Source organism: Oncorhynchus clarkii, chromosome 22 (genome assembly GCF_045791955.1).
Source record: "Oncorhynchus clarkii lewisi isolate Uvic-CL-2024 chromosome 22, UVic_Ocla_1.0, whole genome shotgun sequence".
Taxonomy (NCBI): Eukaryota; Metazoa; Chordata; class Actinopteri; order Salmoniformes; family Salmonidae; genus Oncorhynchus; species Oncorhynchus clarkii.
In genome coordinates this window covers 19,398,434-19,420,061 of record NC_092168.1, presented here as the reverse complement: position 1 = coordinate 19,420,061, position 21,628 = coordinate 19,398,434, and the positions used below count along the sequence as shown (strand labels likewise).

General features: G+C 41.6%; 1 protein-coding gene across 1 annotated transcript in view; it reads right to left on the bottom strand.

Annotated features, from left to right (window-relative positions):
- LOC139380087 (tissue factor pathway inhibitor-like) overlaps positions 1–21,628 on the bottom strand; it is a 53,400-nt gene that overhangs the window by 10,202 nt on the left and 21,570 nt on the right. The window contains exon 3 of the mRNA XM_071122550.1: positions 470–670. Coding sequence (XP_070978651.1) covers positions 470–670 — 201 coding nt within the window. The remainder of the gene's footprint in view (positions 1–469; positions 671–21,628) is intronic.

The window sequence follows — 21,628 nt, the reverse complement described above, 5'->3', positions numbered from 1 at the left end:
GTTTAATAGAAAAACATCCACATTTCTTTGAAATGGCACTGTGTGCATCATGGGAATGTGTTTGTGAGTAAATGTTTGGTCTGACAGTCTTATCAAAGTGAAAACAATGATAGCGTTCCTCCCAGAACCATAAAGCACTAAAACTATATTGCTAATTTTAACATATGATAGGACACTGTGAACTACTTACTATCATTCAATAAAACCTGCATTCCAAAGCAATTATGTCGATGATGTCATTATGTTTATTGTCTCAAAGATAATGTCTAATCTATTTTGATACATTGGTAACATGGCTGATGATTAAGTTGACCAGGGAACAGAGTAAATAAGTACAAACTACAAAAGGTACATATCCGAACAAAATGTGTATGCTCGTTTCAGATTCAGAGAAAAAGGAAGCATTTTTCACATATCAACAGTCACATTTGACCTGCAGAGAAATCAGAGAAAGGGTCCAACAACTCACCAGACACCAGGCACATTCCCTCACAAGCTTCCAAGGTCTCAAAATTGTTGGCGTTGCCTCTGCAGCCACCGAACTCAAAGGACTCGCAGTGGCCCGTGTCAATTTCGAAATAGAAGCGCTCCTTTAACACCTTGCAGGGCCCTTCATCCTTCTTTAGGGCACACAACTCGTGGAAAATGAAGAGCTCGGGCTGGGCTCCATCTGCAATGAAAGGAAGAAAGCCAAAGTTGGCATACAGCCATGCACAGATATACAGAATCCCATGGAAATGCTCTGGTGTAATTTAGGTCATCGTTGTGCTTTAACCGGAGGCTTTGGACTAGGTTAGAACTTATCTCTGGTACATTCCAAACGACTCCAATTTTAGTAGTTCAAGACCCCTCGCTGCGTTCGGATAAATTATTTGACATTACAGCCTCGCTGGTAACTCTCAACAGTCCTGAATAGAATTCAACATGTACAGAATTCTCAAGAAATGCACCTAATTAGACAGACTTCCAGTAAGTGCACTCAACAACAAAACCCTAAACAGTATAGCTGTGACTTTCACGGTGATTTTTAAATGCATTCCACCAAACGCACATACCACGTGTTCTACAAGACATGGGAACAGATGACTTGGAATAGTATCAAAACATCTTCACAGCAAGCCATCAAGATGTTAAATCACCATCTCAGTCTGGGGCTAGATTCAGCCTGCTGTGAAAGTACCGTTCCTTCAGATCAGGAATGGGGAGGGGGTTGAGTGACAGCCTGCTTTCCAGTGGTTGGATCACTTAACTTTCAACATCCTGATCTTCATCTGCCAAAAGGGACTGGGTTTTCCTTTTCTACACATTGTAGATCAGGTTAGTTGACCCCTCTGTTTGCTTAAGGCTACCTTCTATCATATACAGCTGGTCACACATATAATGATTCAAACAACTGCAACGTGACAATCAAGATCGATACCCTCTATCTTATATCGAAACTTGTCAAACATCAACAGTCATCCAGCGTGCCACTAGTGTAAACAATGTTGCTCAAAGCCTCGTGTAATGAACCTATTTGACACAATTGGCTGGAAATGCTCAAGGGCTTCAGGAAGCTTAGTTTCCCCATCACTAGCAAAAACCAAAACGTTCACCCCTTGGGGTCCCGAGGACCGAGTTTGGGAAACGCTGGAATATATGGTCCCACTCTTTCAGTGTTATTTAACACTGAATAATTTGCTGTGCAAATCATTGCTGTGCGTCATTGTCACAGTCTTGCCAATAGATTTGGCTGATTGTTTAATAGAAAAAACATCCACATTTCGCTTTGTTTGTGAGGGTTTGATAGCAAACACCCTGACAACTATTAATTGCTGCGGGATTCCCTGCCCAGCAACACCTGCAGACTCCACAACCCCACCATTTTGCTCAGGCCCCAGCCAGCCCACAGCAGGTCAGCTGTCTTAACAAATAGCCTCTCACCAGCCTGCTGCTAATGAGAACACAGGCGTGGCATTCCAATCTGCCACCTCTTCCACGGATACAATTCCTTCTTGTAACGAGGCAGGAAACACTAATCAAACATGCAAACCTCTGGGTTTATGGCGGTTCGCTTTTGCAGGGGAGATGAAATGTTTTTATGACTCCAGATATTTGTATTTACATTCCTTTGTCCGGGCAGATAACCAGAGAGAGAAGAAGCTCTTCCAGGGGATAATTACACAGCAGGCAGGCAATCCACATTCTGTCTTCGTCTCTGTACCACTAGGCCCTCTTTGGCTGTGTAAACATGCATCTGTCCTTAGACTCCCTAAACAAACTGCACAGGGCAATAACGACAAGTTCATGCCTCGTCTTTCCCTCAAAGCAAACACACAGCACCACCCTGGGTGCAACAGGAGTTACTTCGCTTGTCAGTCCTAAGATCTTTGAAAAGTAAAACGAGGGGAAAAAGTGACTGCTCATTTGTTCCACCGTGCTTCTTTTAAGTGGAAACTGGGAAAAACAGCTTGTTTTTTCAAAGATGTGTAATAAGCGAGGAGAACTCTTCCCAAAGAGGAAAGAGAAAACAGCATGTTCCTATTGATTTTATCTGCCTGGTGAGGCCAAGAGAAATACTGTACAACAGACAGTGTGTATTTCCTTCACTTATTGTCCAATGTCCAGCCGTGCTAATGTGGGCCATCCAAAAATACAACACACCTAGAGACACAACCGTATCGCCTCAAATGTTGGGCAACTAAAAACTTGATCTGAATAAAAAAGAAAATCATTGTTATTGCACCAGAGACTATTTTCCATTAAAATATGATCTTAGAAACTTGAAAAAAGTTAGCCTTGGTGCACAGTAACTGTAAACAAGTTGTGTTCTACCTAATCAAGCTAGTCATTATTTGAAATAACACAGAATTGGACATAGTAAAAATCAAGTGAAACTTCACCAAAATACCTCATTTGACAGTACAGTGCATACATAAGTTATTTTTCAGACCCCTTCTCATTTCTCCCCTTTCACCCTCCCTCCCTATCAAAGTATGTCTGCATCTCAAGACTAGACCAATGTGCCCTTGCACTGAATGCCAATGAGGTTGGAGTATTTATGTTCATCTTCCCACAATACATTAAAAAAAGCCTGGTTGATGCCAACCAATAGATCAGCTTTTTCAGCTCACCCAATACATGTACTGTAGAGCCTGGCACAAAATGTACCAACACATTTTGGCCTCTTAATTTGGATAATGAGCTGAATTACTCAACACTGGTGGTGTGCCTAACTTCTTGGTAATGAAGAAAACGGGCAGGTTGACCCGAGTAGAGGCTCAGTCGTAGCTTGTTTAGAGAAATGTCAGGGGGAAGGCAGCGTTAATTTCATTGAGATAGGAGACTTGACATTTGTCAGGCCTGAAAAACAAACATAATTCAAAATCAACAATGTGAGGGCATACTATATTATAACCCCATAACATGATAAATTGAAGAAGACAAATTGGATTGGTTTAAAGGGTGTGTCCAAGTAGTTCCAAGTCCAAGTTAGTCACCATTATCAAAATGGAAAACAAAATGAATCGTGTGGATGAAGACATAAGTCTAACTGTAATGTCAAGAAGTAAGGGTAGGTCAACTGATAGTAACATGAGTCAGCGATTATGTCGCCCTTATGACGAGGGTTCAAGTGTCACCACAAATTATTTACATTACCAAATGTTGCAAGAGAGGTTTTTATCCTAGTCATAAGGTAGGTTGGGTGTGATCACTGTAATGACAGTATATAAAGTAAAGGGCACATCATCCCTGGCTGTGCAAACAAAGCCTAAAAAGATACCAGCGCAACAGGCCATGGTCATTTCCAATTAAATATGAATTTCCAAGATGTAGGCGTTTGGTTCTGCTTTCCCTGTAAGGTTGAGAGAGAGAAGAGAGAGAGAGAGAGCATGAAGTAGTGAGAGCAAGACAGAAATGGGCAGAGGAGAGGCAGGAAGAGAGGCTCAGAAATAAATAGGTGACAAGCACCATTCAACTAGGAATCAGAGTATTAGAAAAGGAAGATGATACAGCATGATACAAGGAGATTGATAGATAACGGTGATGACAGAACACGAGTCATGGGTCCTTGAGAAAATCTCACACAAATTAAAGGATACCTTTCAGAGGCGACTAATTATGACCTCATAATCACAAGCATCCTGTGGTTGCTATAGAAGAAGGCTTATCTCACTTCACATTAGAGATAAAAGATGCCTCAAGCACTTTCCAAACGAGATCCAAAAAGAAACAGATCAAAGGAGCCTGGGTGAAGTGTTTTCTACATGGAGTACACTGTTACCACTTCCATTGATATTAAGTGCTTGGCTCTCCAAGAGACTTTCAGAAAAGCAAGGTTCATTAGCAGACACCTTAGTGACCTCTAACTTCAAACCCATTCATTTTTGTCTTGTTTGCTGGAACTGCAAGCAAAGCCTTGCTTAATTTTCTAGAAGTCTACAACGAAAACCATGATATTTTTTTCTGTATTAGTGTTGCTCAGACAGTTTCTCTCTCTTCCAAAGGGACAACTAGGGATGCAATAACAGACGCATATGTTGTAACTACTTTCGCTCAATAACTTATCCCAATTGACCGTATTGGGCTTGAGTTTGGATTCAATATAGGTTGTCTTTAGTGCAACTGCTCTACCATGATATGGCATCTCCAGAAACATCCCTTGACAAGAGGCAGAAAGAGTTATTTGCGGCATCGCTGTCAAGGATGACCAGTGTGTAACCCAAAGTAAGGGACTTGGATGACACTAGTCGACGTGGCGCCAGAGGAAATGGCAGCAGTTTTACGGGCGCCCAACTAATTGTGCTATTATGCTGGGTTTTTTTGCGTAATTTGTAACTTGTTTTGTACATATTGTTTCTGCAACCGTATCTTACGGCAAAAATAGAGCTTCTGGATATCAGAACAGCGATGACTCAACAAGATTTGACAAAGATTTTTCTTCAACAAACAAAACGAACAAGACATCCTCCAAACATCCACGTTATTTGCAAGAGGAAGCGACGCAGGTACAGAGGACAGAGCCGGATGCCTGGACCCAAAAAAGGCAAGTGGAAAAGCTGCCGTTACGGTAAATACTACTCGCCAACGTGCAATCATTGGACAATAAACTAGACGAGGTACGATCACGAATATCCTACCAACGGGACATCAAAAACTGTAATATTTTATGTTTCAGGGAATCGTGGCTGAATGATGACATGGATATTCAGCTCGCGGTATACACGCTGCACCGGCAAGATAGAACAGCACACTCCGGTAAGACGGGGGGGGGGGGGGGGGGGGGGGGGGGGGTCTGTGCATATTTGTAAAACAATTCAATTACTGGAGAGTTGAGACCGAATCACGGACGCTGGACAGAGTGGATTTCAGTTGTAACAAAAGGCAGTTTTAATGAGTCAAAAGATATCTTGTCCTGCCGTTTTACGTGCACGGACCTAGTTCATATAACTCATTAAGTGAGTCAGGTGAAAAAGGGGCCTAGACATTGGTCACAGCAGATTTTATACATAGAATGATGTAGGTGGAGTCTTGTCGTGGTGGTCTTCTGACTGGTCCTGAAGAGTTGGAGGCGGGCCTGCTCCAGCTAGAGCAGGAGCCTCATTGGTGCACAGCAGAGTCTTGTTCTGAGCACCCGACCAGTAGAGGGGGATGAGATGTGTGTTTATACAAGGAGATATTTGTGTATCTGGAAATCTGATACAGGAGAGCAGAGGGGGTCGTGAAAGAAGAGAACAGAGGGGGTCAGTTTTATGGCTGGGTGTATGTGTTCTTGCGATGGAATGTCTTTGTTTCCTGGGGTGGTAAGACAACAGAGCTGAGGGGGGGTAGTTTTATTGCTGGGTGAGTGAGCTGGTTCCTGTTTTAGCAGGGGTAAGATGACTTGAGTCAGGCGGTTTGGCTTGGCGCTGTATAATATATGAGCTATGTGTATGACTGTTTACACACACACACACATATATATATATATATATATATATATATATATATATATATATATATATATATATATATATATATATATATATATATATATATATATATATATATATATATATATATATATATATATATATATATATATATATATATATATATATATATGGCAGTCTCTAGATTTTGCTCGCCTGAAATAGAGTATATTGTGATAAATTGCAGGCCACACTACTTGCCAAGAGAGTTTCAGCTATACTTTTCGTGGCTGTTTATTTACCACCACAGACAGATTCTGGCACTAAGACACCACTCAGTCAGCTGTATAAGGAAATAAGCTAACAGGAAACCACTCACCCAGAGGCGGCGCTCCTAGTGGCCACAGACCTTAATGCAGGGAAACTTAAATCAGTTAAACCAAATTTCCATCAACATGTTAAATGTGCAATCAGAGGAAAAAAAATTATATATCACCTGTACTCCACACACAGAGATGCGTACAAATCTCTCCCTCACCCTCCATTTGGTAAATCTGACCACAACTCTATCCTCCTGATTCCTGCTTACAAGCAAAAATTAAAGCAGGAAGCACCAGTGACTCGGTCTATAGAAAAGTGGTCAGATGAAGCAGATGATAAACTACAGGACTGTTTTGCTATCAAAGAATGGAACATGTTCTACATCAGTCACTGGCTTTATCAGTAAGTGCATTGAGAACGTCATCCCCACAGTGACTGTACGTACATACCCCAACCAGAAGCCATGGATTACAGGCAACATAAAGGAAGCTTACAAGAAATCCTGCTATGCCCTGCGACAAACCATCAAACAGGCAAAGCGTCAATACAGGGCTAAGATTGAATCATACTACACCGGCTCTGACGCTCGTCTTATGTGGCAAGGCTTGCAAACTATTACAGACTACAAAGGGAAGCACAGCCACGAGCTGCCCAGTGACACGAGCCAACCAGACAAGCTAAATAACTTCTATGCTTGCTTCGAGGCAAGCAACACTGAGGCATGCATGAGAGCATCAGCTGTTCCAGGCGACTGTGTGATCACGCTCTCCTTAGCTGACGTGAGTAAGACCTTTAAACAGGTCAATATTCACAAGACAGCGGGGCCAGACGGATTACCAGGACGTGTGTTCCGGGCTTGTGCTGACCAACTGGCAGGTTTCTGACATTTTCAACATGTCCCTGATTAAGTCTGTAATACCAACATGTTTCAAGCAGACCACCATAGTCCAAGAACACAAAGGCCACCTGCCTAAATGACTACAGACCCGTAGCACTCACGTCTGTAACCATGAAGTGCTTTGAAAGGTTGGTAATGGCTCACATCAACACCATTTTCCCAAAAACCCTAGACCCACTCCAATTTGCATACCGCCCAAACAGATCCACAGATAATACAATCTCTATTGCACTCCACACTGCCCTTTCCCACCTGGACAAAAGGAACACCTACGTGAGAATGCTATTCATTGACTACAGCTCAGCGTTCAACACCATAGTACCCTCAAAACTCATCACTAAGCTAAGGATCCTGGGACTAAACACCTCCCTCCGCAACTGGATCCTGGACATCCTGATGGGCCACCCCCAGGTGGTGAGGGTAGGTAGCAACACATCTGCCATGCTGATCCTCAACACTGGAGCTCCCTAGGGGTGCGTGCTCAGTCCCCTCCTGTACTCCCTGTTCACCCACGACTGCATGACCAGGCACGACTCCAACACTATCATTAAGTTTGCAGACGACACAACAGTGTCTGATCACAGCCTATAGGGAGGAAGTCAGAGACTTGGCCGGGTGGTGTCAGAATAACAACCTATCCCTCAACATAACCAAGACTAAAGGATATTATTGTTGACTATAGGAAAATGAGGACCGAGGACCCCATTCTCATCGACGGGGCTGTAGTGGAGCAGGTTGAGAGCTTCAAGTTCCTTGGTGTCCACATCAACAACAAACTAGAATGGTCCAAACACACCAAGACAGTCGTGAAGAGGGCACGACAAAGCCTATTCCCCCCCAGGAAACTAAAAAGATTTGGCATTGGTCCTGAGGTCCTCAAAAGGTTCTACAGCTGCAACATCAAGAGCATCACTGCTTGGTACGGCAACTGCTCGGCCTCTGACCACAAGGCACTACAGAGGGTAGTGCGTACGGCCCAGCACATCACTGGGGCTAAGCTGCCTGCCATCCAGGACCTCTACACCAGGTGGTGTCAGAGGAAGGCCCTAAAAATGTCAAAGACCCCAGCCATAGACTGTTCTCTCTACTACCGCATGGCAAGCGGTACCGGAGTGCCAAGTCTAGGACAAAAAGGCTTCTCAACAGTTTTTACCCTCAAGCCGTAAGACTCCTGAACAGGTAATCAAATGGCTATCCAGACTATTTGCATTGTGTGCCACCCCCCAACCTCTCTTTTTACGCTGCTGCTACTCTCTGTTGATCATATATGCATAGTAACTAGCTATACATTCATGTACATACTACCTCAATGGGGCCGACCAACCAGTGCTCCTGCACAGTGGCTAACCGGGCTATCTGCATTGTGTCCCACCCACCACCCGCCAACCCCTCTTTTACGTTACTGCTACTCTCTGTTCATCATATATGCACAGTCACTTTAACCATATCTACATGTACATACACTGACTAACCAGTGTTTGTATGTGGCCTCGCTACTGTATATAGCCTGTATTTTTACTGTTGTTTTATTTCTTGACCTACCTATTGTTCACCTAATACCTTTTTTGCACGATTGGTTGGAGCCTGTAAGTAGGCATTTCACTGTTGTATTTAGCGTACGTGACAAATAAACTTTGATTTGAATTGATGAGTATCTCCTGTGGAAATTGAATATGCTACATTTGTAAGGACATTGATAAGGGCATATTGAAATCCTTGTTCAACCATAATTATATACTGAACAAAAATATACATGCAACATGTAAAGTGTGGTCCCATGTTTTTGAGCTGAAATAAAAGATCCAAGAAATGTTCCATATGCACAAAAAACATTTCTATAAAAATCGGTTTACATCCCTGTTAGTGAGCATTTCTCATTTGAAAAGATAATCCATCCACCTGACAGGTGTGTAATATCAAGAAGCTGATTAAACAGCATGATCATTACCTAGGGGCACCTTGAATTTCTGCACTAACTGTCAAAAACCGTTTCAGGGAAGCTCATCTGCGTGCTTGTCGTCCTCACCTGGGTCTTGACCTAACTGCAGTTTGGAGTCGTAATCGACTTCAGTGGGCAAATGCTCACCTTTGATGGGCACTGGCATACTGGAGAAGTGTGCCCTTCACGGATGAATCCTGGTTTCAACTGTACTGGGCAGATGACAGATAGCATGTATGGCAACGTGTAGGCAAGCAGTTTGCTGTTGTCAACGTTATGAACAGAGTGCCCCATGGTGCAAGTGTGGTTATGGTTTGGGCAGGCATAAGTTAAGGACAACAAAGACAATTGCATTTTATCAATGGCAATTCAAATGCACAGAGATACCGTTATGAGATCCTAAGGTCCATTGTTTTGCCGTTCATCCGTCACCATCACCTCATGTTTCAGCATGATAATGCACGGCCCCATGTCGCAAGGGTCTGTACACAATTCCTGGAATCTGAAAATGTCCCAGTTCTTCCATGGCCTGCATAGTCACCAGACATATCACCCATTGAGCACGTCCAGGATACTCTGGATCAACGTATACGACAGCGTGTTCAAGTTCCCACCAATATCCAGCAACTTCGCACAGCTATTAAAGAGGAGTGGGACAACATTCCACAGGCCACAATCAACAGCCGAATCAACTCTATGCGAAGGAGGTGTGTCGTGCTGCATGAGGCAAATGGTGGTCACACCAGACTGGTTTTCTGATCCAAGACCCCTACCATTTTTTAAAGGTATATGTAACCAATAGATAGATGCATATCTGTATTCCCCATCATGTGAAATCCATAGATTAGGGCCTAATGAATTCATTTAATTTCACTGATGTCCTATGAACTGCTGTGTTTATATTTTTGTTCCGTGTATATTTTTGTCCATCTGCCTATGTCGCACTTCCGCATCTGCGGTGCAATGTGACAGAGCAAGAGTGATATTTTTTTTCTCACATTCAAATGACTTACAAACCATTTTGAGTCTCACAGACACGATGGTGTTCTCCGTTTTGCTTTTCGACTCCCACAAGCGTCTTGGGGCTCATCGGAAGTTGGTACAGCCAATCTGGCAACTTCTGTCCGAAGAGTTTGGGTCACACACTAATATGGTGAGACTCTCAAGAACATGTACATGTCAGTTGTTTTGCTCTAGGATGCCCATAGGCCTCACAAGACTCGACTGAAGGTGCCCAGGTACCAGTTGAAAAAAAATGAATGGAAGTATATATGGAGAGTGTTGAGACAAAAATAAAGGGTTAAATACATGAAACAAATCTAAAAATGCTTCCTGATCTTTTTAATATCTCTCAGATATAGGACAGACACTTCAGAATAAACTTCCTTTAGTTATTTAAGGGGGGGGGGGGGGGCTATTTGTTGTTCAATGCATTTGTATGGGCTAGGGCTGACCCCATTTAGTCGACTGGTCGAGTGTTTGGTCAACCAAGTATTTTTTTAGTCGAGCAGTTGCATGTAAAAAAAAAAAGTGTTTTTATGGCACATCTTAATTGATGCCTGTCTCAGCATACTAATCCATTGCAGGGGCCACGGCGATGGCACACCAGTATCACCAGTAGTACCTTTAATTCCCATCATCTCTAATCTACAATGTTTATTTGGTAACCATCATTTCTGTTAATGCATTCAATATATTATTGTTACAGTCTTTTACTGTTCTCATTGTCAGAGTGGACACATTGTTTGCAGAAAGCGCACAACCTAGGCTGAAATATATTTTCAATAATAAAACATTATTGTTTTTTACAGCTGTTTGATGCTGTAAAATTATATTTGTTGCTATTCAAAATATATTTCACAAGGATTTATATGGTACAATGATTAAACTTTTTTTATTTTTTAATTACAATGCAAAAACTAAAATACCCTATGTGTAGCACCTTTAAGCTTGGTATAGTTAGCATACTTATTATCTATATACTGTATACATATAATTGACCACTTTCCTTTCATAACACTATTTAATTGGAATATGTGTGTGGGGAAAATCATTACTGGTTTCATGGTGGTATCGTCATGGGGATTATAGTTGTGTTTTCACAAAACAAGAGAACACAAAGCTCGTATACTGTATGCACACAGGAGACCTTGAGCAATCAGCAGAGTAATCACCTCTTTGTACTTGTTTGTGTTTGTTTGTTCAAAAAGGTCTCCCATCTGCCAAGTGAGTCTGAGAGGGACTATCGTGGGACCTCTACATTGTAACAGTAGTTTTAGCGGTTAGCTCTGCTAGCACGTCCAAGGACATCCCTTAAATGATTTAAACCCTCTTTATTACTACACATTAAACCCTTTGAATTTAACAACTTAAGAAAAAGGTGCTAAATAGACACAGCTATTTAGCCTGAGTTACAACAAGAAAAAGTTACAAGAAGCTGAAACAAGTGTACAAGCGACACCTGAAGTAAAAGAGCAAGCCAAAAGTGCAGCTACGGTCTCTAAAGTAAACCAACTTGAGGTTACTATGAGGTTATAGTGCTGATTTTGGACTGCGATATCTGAAGTACAAAGCAAACAAGTCAGATGCACCTGAAATATCTGAGCGTTTCAAAGACACAATTCACTATCCAGTATCCATGCGAAAATGGTTTCTGCCAAACCAACGAGTCCATCCTTGAAGAGGATGTGATTTGACTGTAGAACCGATGGAATAGATAGGAAACCAAAAAGAGCTTTGTCTGATGTCACCCTTAGACTGATCCACACTGTAAGTGCGCTCTTGATTAAATGGTAAAATCAATATGTACTTATTTTCTGCAATGCAGGCCATCAACATTCAAACAATACAAATTAGAAAAAAGGGACTCCACATTCAATATACAGCTGAAGTCGGAAGTTTACATACACTTAGGTTGGAGTCATTAAAACTCATTTTTCAACAACTCCACAAATTTCTTCTTAACAAACTATAGTTTTGGCAAGTCAGTTAGGACATCCTCTTTGCGCATGACACAAGTAAGTTTCCAACAATTGTTTACAGACAGATTATTTCACTTATAATTCACTGTATCACAATTCCAGTGGGTCAGAACTTTACATACACTAAATTGACTGTGCCTTTAAACAGATTGGAAAATTCCAGAAAATTATGTCATGGCTTTAGAAGCTTCTGATAGGCTAACTGACATAATTTGAGTCAAATGGAGGTGTACCTGTGGATGTATTTCAAGGCCTACCTTCAAACTCTGTGCCTCTTTGCTTGATATCATGGGAAATGCTGGAGGAGACAGTTACAAAAGTGTCTATATCCACAGTAAAACGAGTCCTATGTCGACATAACCTGAAAGGCCGCTCAGCAAGGAAGAAGCCACTGCTCCAAAACCGCCATCAAAAAAAGCCAGACTACGGTTTGCAACTGCACATGGGGACAAAGATCGTACTTCATGGAGAAATATCCTCTGGTCTGATGAAACAAAAATAGAACTGTCTGGCCATAATGACCATCGTTATGTTTGGAGGAAAAAGGGGGAGGCTTGCAAGCCGAAGAACACCATCCCAACCGTGAAGCACGAGGTTGGCAGCATCATGTTGTGGGGGTGCTTTGCTGCAGGAGGGACTGGTGCACTTCACAAAATTGATGGCATCACGAGACAGGAAAACTATGTGGATATATTGAAGCAACATCTCAAGACATCAGTCAGGAAGTTAAAGCTTGGTCGCAAATGGGTCTTCCAAATGGACAATGACCCCAAGCATACATCCAAAGTTGTGGCAAAATGGCTTAAGGACAAAAAAGTCCAAGTATTGAAGTGGCCATCACAAACTGACCTCAATCCTATAGAAAATTTGTGGGCAGAACTGAAAAAGCATGTGCTAGCAAGGAGGCCTACAAACCTGACTCAGTTACACCAGCTCTGTCAGGAAGAATGGGCCAAAATTCACCCAACTTATTGTGGGAATCTTGTGGAAGGCTACCCAAAATGTTTGACCCAAGTTAAACAATTTATAGGCAATGCTACCAAATACTAATTGAGTGTAGGTAATCTTCTGACCAACTGGGAATGTGATGAAAGAAATAAAAGCTGAAATAAATCACTCTACTATTATTCTGACATTATTCTTAAAATAAAGTGGTGATCCTAACTGACCTAAAACAGGGAATTTTTACTTGGATTAAATGTCAGGAATTGTGAAAAACTGAGTTTAAATCTATTTGGCTAAGGTGTATGCAAACTTCCGACTTCAACTGTATATACACAAAAGGTACGTGGACACCCCTTCAAATTAGTGGATTCGGTTATTTCAGCCACACCCGTTGCTGACAGGTGTATAAAAAATCGAGCACACAGCCATGTAATCTCTATTGACAAACATTGGCAGTAGAATTGCCTTACTGAAGAGCTCAATGACTTTCAATGTGGCAACGTCATAGTAAACCACCTTTCCAACAAGTTAGTTTGTCAAACTTCTGCCTTGATAGAGCTGCCCCGGTCAACTGTAAGTGCTGTTATTGTGAAGTGGAAATGGCTAGGAGTACCAACCGCGATGTGGTAGGCCACACAACTGGTACCACCAAGTACTGAATCGTGTAGCGTGTAAAAATCATCTGTTCTCAGTTGCAACACTCACTACCGAGTTCCAAACTGCCTCTGGAAGCAACGTCAGCACAATAACTGTTCGTCAGGAGCTTCATGAAATGGGTTTCTTTGGCAGAGCAGCCGCACGCAAGCCTCAGATCACCAAGCGCAATGCCAAGCGTTGGCTGGAGTGGGGTAAAGTTCGCCGCCATTGGACTCTGGAGCAGTGGAAACGCGTTCTCTGGAGTGATGAATCACACTTCGCCATCTGGCAGTCCAATGGACGAATCGTTGTTTGGCGGATGCCAGAAGAACGCTACCTGCCCGAATACATAGTGCCAACTGTAAAGTTTGGTGGAGGAAGATTAATGGTCTGGGGCTGTTTTTCATGGTTTGGCTAGGCCCCTTAGTTCCAGTGAAGGGAAATCTCAACACTACAGCATACAATGACATTCTAGACGACTCTGTGCTTCCAACTTTGTGGCAACAGTTTGGAGAAGGCCCTTTCCTGTTTCTGCATGACAATACCCCCTGCACAAGTCGAGGTCCATACAGAAATGGTTTGTCAAGATCGGTGTGGAAGAAATTGACTGGCCTGTGCCATGTAAAAATCTATCCAGTGTGAAATAGATCCCAATCGTTCTGATTGTGGTGTGATTGTGACGTCATGTTGTAAAATGTCTCACGGCGTGAAAATAATAATAATGGCACGTGTCTCTTTGTGTGGATGGCTGAGCTCGTGCGGATGTCTCTCTCAAACTTTTCTGGGCGCGTGCTTTTGCTAAATCTGCCAATGCAGACTCCAGCATTAAATGCTGAGGGTTTATATGAGGATATGTTTTGTGATTGAAAAGACTGCTCTACTTTTTCGATTGATAGCCGTCTTGAACAAATATGTGCACTCTCAAAACTAATGCTCGAGGCTGAATGGAAGCAAGTCCCCACAGCAATGTTCCAGTGTTTTATAACACACTTTTTGCAAAACTGTAAACACAACTCACTGCTTTACACTCAGTTTGCAAAATAATTACACACTTCTAGCAAAACTGTAACCATTGGTCTCTACATTGCTACACTATTTCGCCAATTGCCTTTCCATATTGACACATGTAAAAACACATTTAGATAATGAGTTCACTTACAAATCAGAGCTTGAGAACTATAAATAGGCCACAGGTAAACATTTGGTTTGGACAACAATGGAGGCCAATACTGGACAGAGAGTGAGAACTAGAGACGGAGGGGTGAGAACTAGAGGAGTACGAGAAAGTGAAGAAGTGAAGAAAGAAGTAAGAGGAGGAGGAGAAGGAAGAGGTGAAGTAGGACATGGGAGAAGGACGGGGAAGAGGAAGGGGAGTCAGGAACACAATAACTGATGAAATCAGAGTGACTGTGGTTGACCATTTTGACAACCATGGGATGAGCATGAGGGAGGCTGTGCAACGGGTTCAACCAAATCTGAGCAGCTATACTGATGCAGGTATCATCCGGATGTTACGAAATGAGAACCGGTAAGTAACTTTAAGTTCTGAAGTCTTACTGGTACAGTAATATGTACTGTACTTTAATAATGAGAAGAATCTATCACTCAAAACATTCAAATGTTTTTACAGAACTGCAAGAAAACCAGTATCTGGTGAAAGAGGTTGACTGTTCACCCCAGAGTAGGAGACCCACATTGTAAATATGTTCATTGAAAATAACTGCAGACTCAGAGAAGTGCAGGACCACATAATGGCAGATAACACCATATTCCAAAACGTCAACAGAGTGAGTCTCTCTGCACTGTCTCGTCTACTGAAACACAATAGAATTAGGATGAAGGAGCTGTAGTTTCCCTTTCGAAAGAAACTCAGATCGTGTAAAACAACCGAGATATGAATATGTGCAGGTAAGCTATACTATCCTATCATTGGTACTGGATCTGGAAGTGTATGGTGCTACATTCATTTGACTGATCCCTGTCTTTTCGTACTGTGCTACATTGTTGTCTTGTCTCTTTCAGAGAGTCATGGATCTAGAAGCAGATGCAGTGCATCCTGGGCTAATATATGTGGACGAGGCAGGTTTCAACCTTGCAAAAACAAGGGGCTGCGGTAGAAATTTCATCGGACACCGTGCTGTCATCAACGTCCCGGGACAAGATGGTGGCAAGATAACAATGTGTGCGGCTAATAGTCAAAACGGAGTCCTTCACCATCATGCAATCCTAGGCCCATACAACACTGCACACATTTCTGGACAACAGACTAATCCCTAATGACCAGGGGCCAGAGCAGCCCAGGTACGTTATCATCTGGGACAATGTTAGTTTACACCGGGCTGCTGTGGTCCGCAATTGGTTTACAGGTCACCCACTTTTCATAGCAATCAATCTCCCCCCATACTCTCCATTCTTGAGTCCTATTGACAAATTCTTCTCTGCATGGTGTTGGAAGGTGTATGATCGCCAACCCCACCAACGCATACCCCTTCCACAGGCAATAGAGGAGGCTTGTGGAGACATCAATCAGGGGTCATGCCAGGCCTGGATACGGCACTCCAGGCCATACTTTCCACGCTGCCTAGCTCAAGACAACATCGCATGTGATGTGGATGAAGTCTTACAGGCCAGACCCACAAAGGCGAGATGTAGTCTAAATGTTTTCTGTTCTTTTCTTTCTAGCACAAATGTTTTTGTTTTCTTCTACTGCGCTTTTGTTGTTTGAGGAGTGTTACAACATTTTGAGAAACAAAATATATAACTTTTTCCCCTTATTTGTATTGATAGTGTGTTATGTTCAGAATACACATCTATACTATACACATTTGGATACCTGTGTGTGTGTGTTTACTAAATGTTTAACAACACTTTATTTCAAACTGCTGTGCCCTGCACACAGAAAAAACAAAATAAACAAGTATTTTTCATTTATACTATCAGTGCGTAGTTGGTGCTTCGTGTGCTTATTCAAATGATGGTTTGTGTGTACTGTATTGACGCAAAAACACTATTTTTGATTTTTTTAAAGAGTGAAGAGTTTTGTTGTTTGCAAGAATTGTTTGCTTTTGCACGAGATGTATAATGTTTTGCTGGTTTGGTTGAAGTATTTGTGGTTAGTGTGTTGAGTTTTGCAAAATAGCCTATAGTTTCAAAGATAGTGCCTACGCAACTGTAATGCCTTTTATTTTGGAATGAGATGTTCGACGAGCAGGTGTCCATATACACTACATGACTAAAAGTATCTTGTTAGCAGTGAACTGAACTGCTTTGGAACTCAGAACTGCATTCAATACTATTCCTTAGATGGATTAACACGACACAACGCCAAGATTAGAGCACATACTTGTTTTTCTATAATAACACATACGCATTGTGAAACTGAATGGAATTCCACAATGAGTACGATTTGCCCAGGTTCAGAACACCAAAATGGAATTGTCATTATTATTTAAAGTACTTCCATCCTTTTCGTGCTCCCATATAAAAAATATGGCAAACACACGCACCCACACACCCACACCTTTAAGAGTACCTCTGCGCTCCATCACAATGTCAGTCTAATTACTGTTACTGAGGTCCCCACAGAGGTGATTAGCAGAATCCAATATGACAATATAGCATGCCCTTTCCCTGCACATTCCTCACCCACTACTCATCCCTTTCAGTTGCTAAATATTGAAAGATATGCTTAAGCAGGTGAAGTGTATTTTTTCAGGGTAGATTCAGATTCCTTTTCTGTTTTGAAGAAACAGAAAACCCTCATCATGACCTACAATATGTTTTTCCGATTAGACTATTCTCCAATAACTAGACAATCTAGCAATATATGTAAATTTCTTCTCTGTGACTATGGTTTCCTTCATCAACACATTTGGACTACTGGGGCGATGGTGGAGAGACAAACGCAATGAGGGACACAAAAGAGCAGTAAGTGTGACCAGAAGGGCTAAAGGTGTAGGTTCCAAATGGGTTCTGGCATCAGGAGAGAAGCTTTCAAACCAGAGCCACTATCAAGTGGCCAGGCCTTCCATTGTTACTAAAGTGAGAGAAGAATGAAAAAAAAGCATAAAAGCAGGATAAGTTATACGACCTATGAAAGAGACTGCAACTAAAGGTTGACTATGCCAAGTCACTAACATAAATGTTGAACTCAAAGAGCATGCGAATCAGCTTCACCTGGAATGCTTTTCCAACGGTCTTGAAGGAGTTCCCACATATGCTGAGCACTTGCTGGCTGCTTTTCCTTCACTCTGCGGTCCAACTCATCCCAAACCATCTCAAATGGGTTGAGGTTGGGTGATTGTGGAGCCCAGGTCATCTGATGCAGCACTCCATCACTCTCCTTCTTGGTCAAATAGCCCTTACACAGCCTGGAGGTGTGTTGGGGCATTGTCCTGTTGAAAAACAAATGATAGTCCCACTAGGTGCAAACCAGATGGGATGGCGTATCACTGGAGAATGCTGTGGTAGCCATGCTGGTTAAGTGTGCCTTGAATTTTAAATCATTCCCAGACAGTGTCACCAGCAAAGGACCCCACACCATCACACATCCTCCATGCTTCACGGTGGGAACCAAACTTGCAGAGATCATCCATTCACCTATTCTGCTTCTCACAAAGACACAGCGGTTGGAACCAGACCAAAGAACAGATTTCCACAGAGAACAGATGTCCATTGCTCGTGTTTCTTGGCCAAAGTAAGTTACGATAATGTCCTTTTCGTGTAAGACCGTTTGAAAAGACCGCCTGAAATTTCAGTCTGTTTTGGTAGGATGGAGTTTTGGCTTGCCTGGTGACGTCACCAAGCGTTATATTAGTTCAAAACCTCTCCGCCAACAATAGCTAATTTGCAGTTCTCTTCCACACTCAGACAACTCCCAGACAGTCCAAGAAAAATTATTGATTGAGAAATTGCTATTTTTGTTCCTTTTTGACCGTCAGAGTAAGTAAGGTACTTAATTGTTACCCCGAAATGATTTCATTATGAAATAAAACAGCTGCATTGGGCCTTTATCAATTCTTACCCTTGCCCTAACACAGAGTACATCATTGGACCTCTACCACTCCCACCCCATAAGGAAACAAATTAAAAGCACGTTACATAGAGGACAACTAATAGCCCGTATTGCTCACTCTGTTCAGATCTCTTGTGAAAGGCAAGTTCCGACTTAGTTCGACAAGGCCTCTTTTCCACACCTTTTGTACACTCTCCGATATCAGTTGTTCTGTATGAGCACTTAGTATATCATTGCGCAACATCTTGCTATGACTTTCCCTACCACGTTACGTGAGAGTTCAGATCGTTTATCTCAAACGTATTGCAGGCTATACACTTAGCAGAATGTCAGGCTGATTGTATCATGGATACCTCAAAGGCATGTGTCTGAACAGATCTCTCTCTATCCCTGCATCAGAAGAACACTTGACCTGGATCTGCTGTTTTCATGAGAGTTAACTTCTCACAGCGTGGCTTGTTATTTTATACAGGGTGACATTTTAACTACAGAAAAATGTGAAGATGTTGCCAAAAATCTATAGGCCTAATTAGGCAAGTCATTTTCATGAATGTCACAATTATTTATTTTTAATAAAGTGTATGTGTATTGGAAAAGGCTTGAGGGCAGTATGTAAACTGGTCAGTAATGTGCAGTGGGAGATCAGGTTGATCTAGGAAAACATACACATCTTAAAAGCAGCTTGGTCATTGCTCTTTTTGTTTCCAAGTCTTCCAGTAACTCAAGCCACGTCTCTCGTGGAGCCAGTATCATGTAAATACCATGGATTTCTGACACACATCCCTATAAAGCATTAGACTTCAGCAATCATTTGTAGGTCAGCCAGGAAGAACATAATCCTATCTGCTAACAGATGCTCAGTGAAATCCTGATCAGCTCTAACAGACTCAAATAGCCTACATACACTCCCCCCAAAAGATTCAGTACAAGTACTAATATATCAGTATCAACTCAGACATGCACCAGCCTGATCTGACTCATAGGAAGAGGAATGACACATAGGGGGGCATTAGATGGCTGAACACAGAGCTCTAAGTGACACCTTACAGTCTGTTACTCCTGGCAACTGCTATAGAAAGTGCAATTTGGCCCTTTGTTCAGTTAATGTTTAACTCCTAAAATACACACAAACCCATGTCTTAATGATTTTGAAAGACAGCATTGAACTTTATAAGCTATTAATCACATACTGGAAAGTATTGGAAGCCCTTGTGAGGTACAACCTTTTTTTGTTTGCTTGACCAACTTTGTATTGAGGGTGAGGGATAGCCTGATAGCTAGTTAGTAAGAAGCTGATGGAAGGAATGGGCCAGGAGCAGGCATTGCTTCTCCAGATTAGGGCTTGGAGATATGGCCAAAATACCATATTACCGTATTTCTCAAAGTTTTGACAGTGTTTTACAGTATTTTATGTTTTAAATTTGCTTTATGATAGTGCGTGACCCTAGGGTGGCTACACATACACTCTAAGTGATACAATGCTACTTAATATAATGTTTACATACCCTACATAATTCATCTCATATGTATACGTATATACTGTACTCTATATCATCTACTGCATCTTTATGTAATACATGTATCACTAGCCACTTTAAAGTATGCCACTTTGTTTACATACCCTACATTACTCATATGTATATACTGTACTCGATACCATCTACTGCATCTTGCCTATGCCGCTCTGTACCATCACTCATTCATATATCTTTATGTACATATTCTTTATCCCCTTACACTTGTGTGTATAAGGTAGTAGTTTTGGAATTGTTAGGTTAGATTACTCGTTGGTTATTACTGCATTGTCGGAACTAGAAGCACAAGCGTTTTGCTACACTCGCATTAACATCTGCTAACCATGTGTATGTGATAAATAAATTTGATTTGATTTGTAAGCGTACAATTCTGTTCACTCCAGTTCTGAAACACCCCATAATTCAATTCACAATGATTGTACATCCACTAAGAACATACAAGTGTAAGTAAAAACAAATGTAAATCATTTTGAAATGTTGCTACTAATGCACATGACGGTACTAACACGTATAGTAAAAGGATGTTTTTGTTTATTTAGCTTTAGGAAACATTAGCTAGCGCACACATCACACTTATACATTGTAATTTTCAATTGACCTGATATCGTCAGATGGCTAGCATTCAACATCTGCGGATGCGTTGTCTTATAGCCAATATATGAAATTAAATCATTATTGACTGTAGCTTATATAAAGCATGCGCACGTGCAACAGCTACCGGTGCTTCCATGACTGAAAACACAACCGTGGGATGAACGACTGACAAATTTCCGGACAAGGGCGGGCCATTTAAAATGTATTAATTCTTCCCTCGCCCCTTGCCCTGCAAGTGTCAACTCATCATACGACATGATACATCATCAGAAGTGTCCACTTAATTTGAGGGCTTCGGGGAGAGGGTGTGTCTTTTGTGTTTGGAATGCAGCCTGTGTAGCCAACATGTTCATGCTTTGCCAATTCCTCTTTGACTTAGAAGATACTGTTGCACAAACAAAAATGATTTAGGCCTACAACAGCACTGGTATCAGGCTTTATTAGCTAGCTATGTTTGCTCTGACTCTGTAGATTTATTAGCTACCTAGCTAGCCATTTAACTAGAAATTAGCATTAGTGGTTAACACGATTTATCTAAAACTAGTTTAGAAAACACAATATACCTGTTTTCAGATGTAAGAAACATAAATAGTATAATATTTATAGCAAAGTGGAAACATCGTTGTCATCAACATTGTTGCATGTGCTGCAATGACCATTGTGGTGGCATATTTCTGCTTTACCAAAATAGGAGTTAAACTACATATTTTTTAATAATAAGCTTTGCAATAGCCTTTTTGACTTTCAATGATGCGCTCTCTAATGAACCATTGAAAAGTACCAACAGAAAAGTACAAAGATCTTTTATAGCCAAGATACACCCCTCTCAACTTACATGACGAACAACAGATACTAGGAACTGTTCACAAAGAAA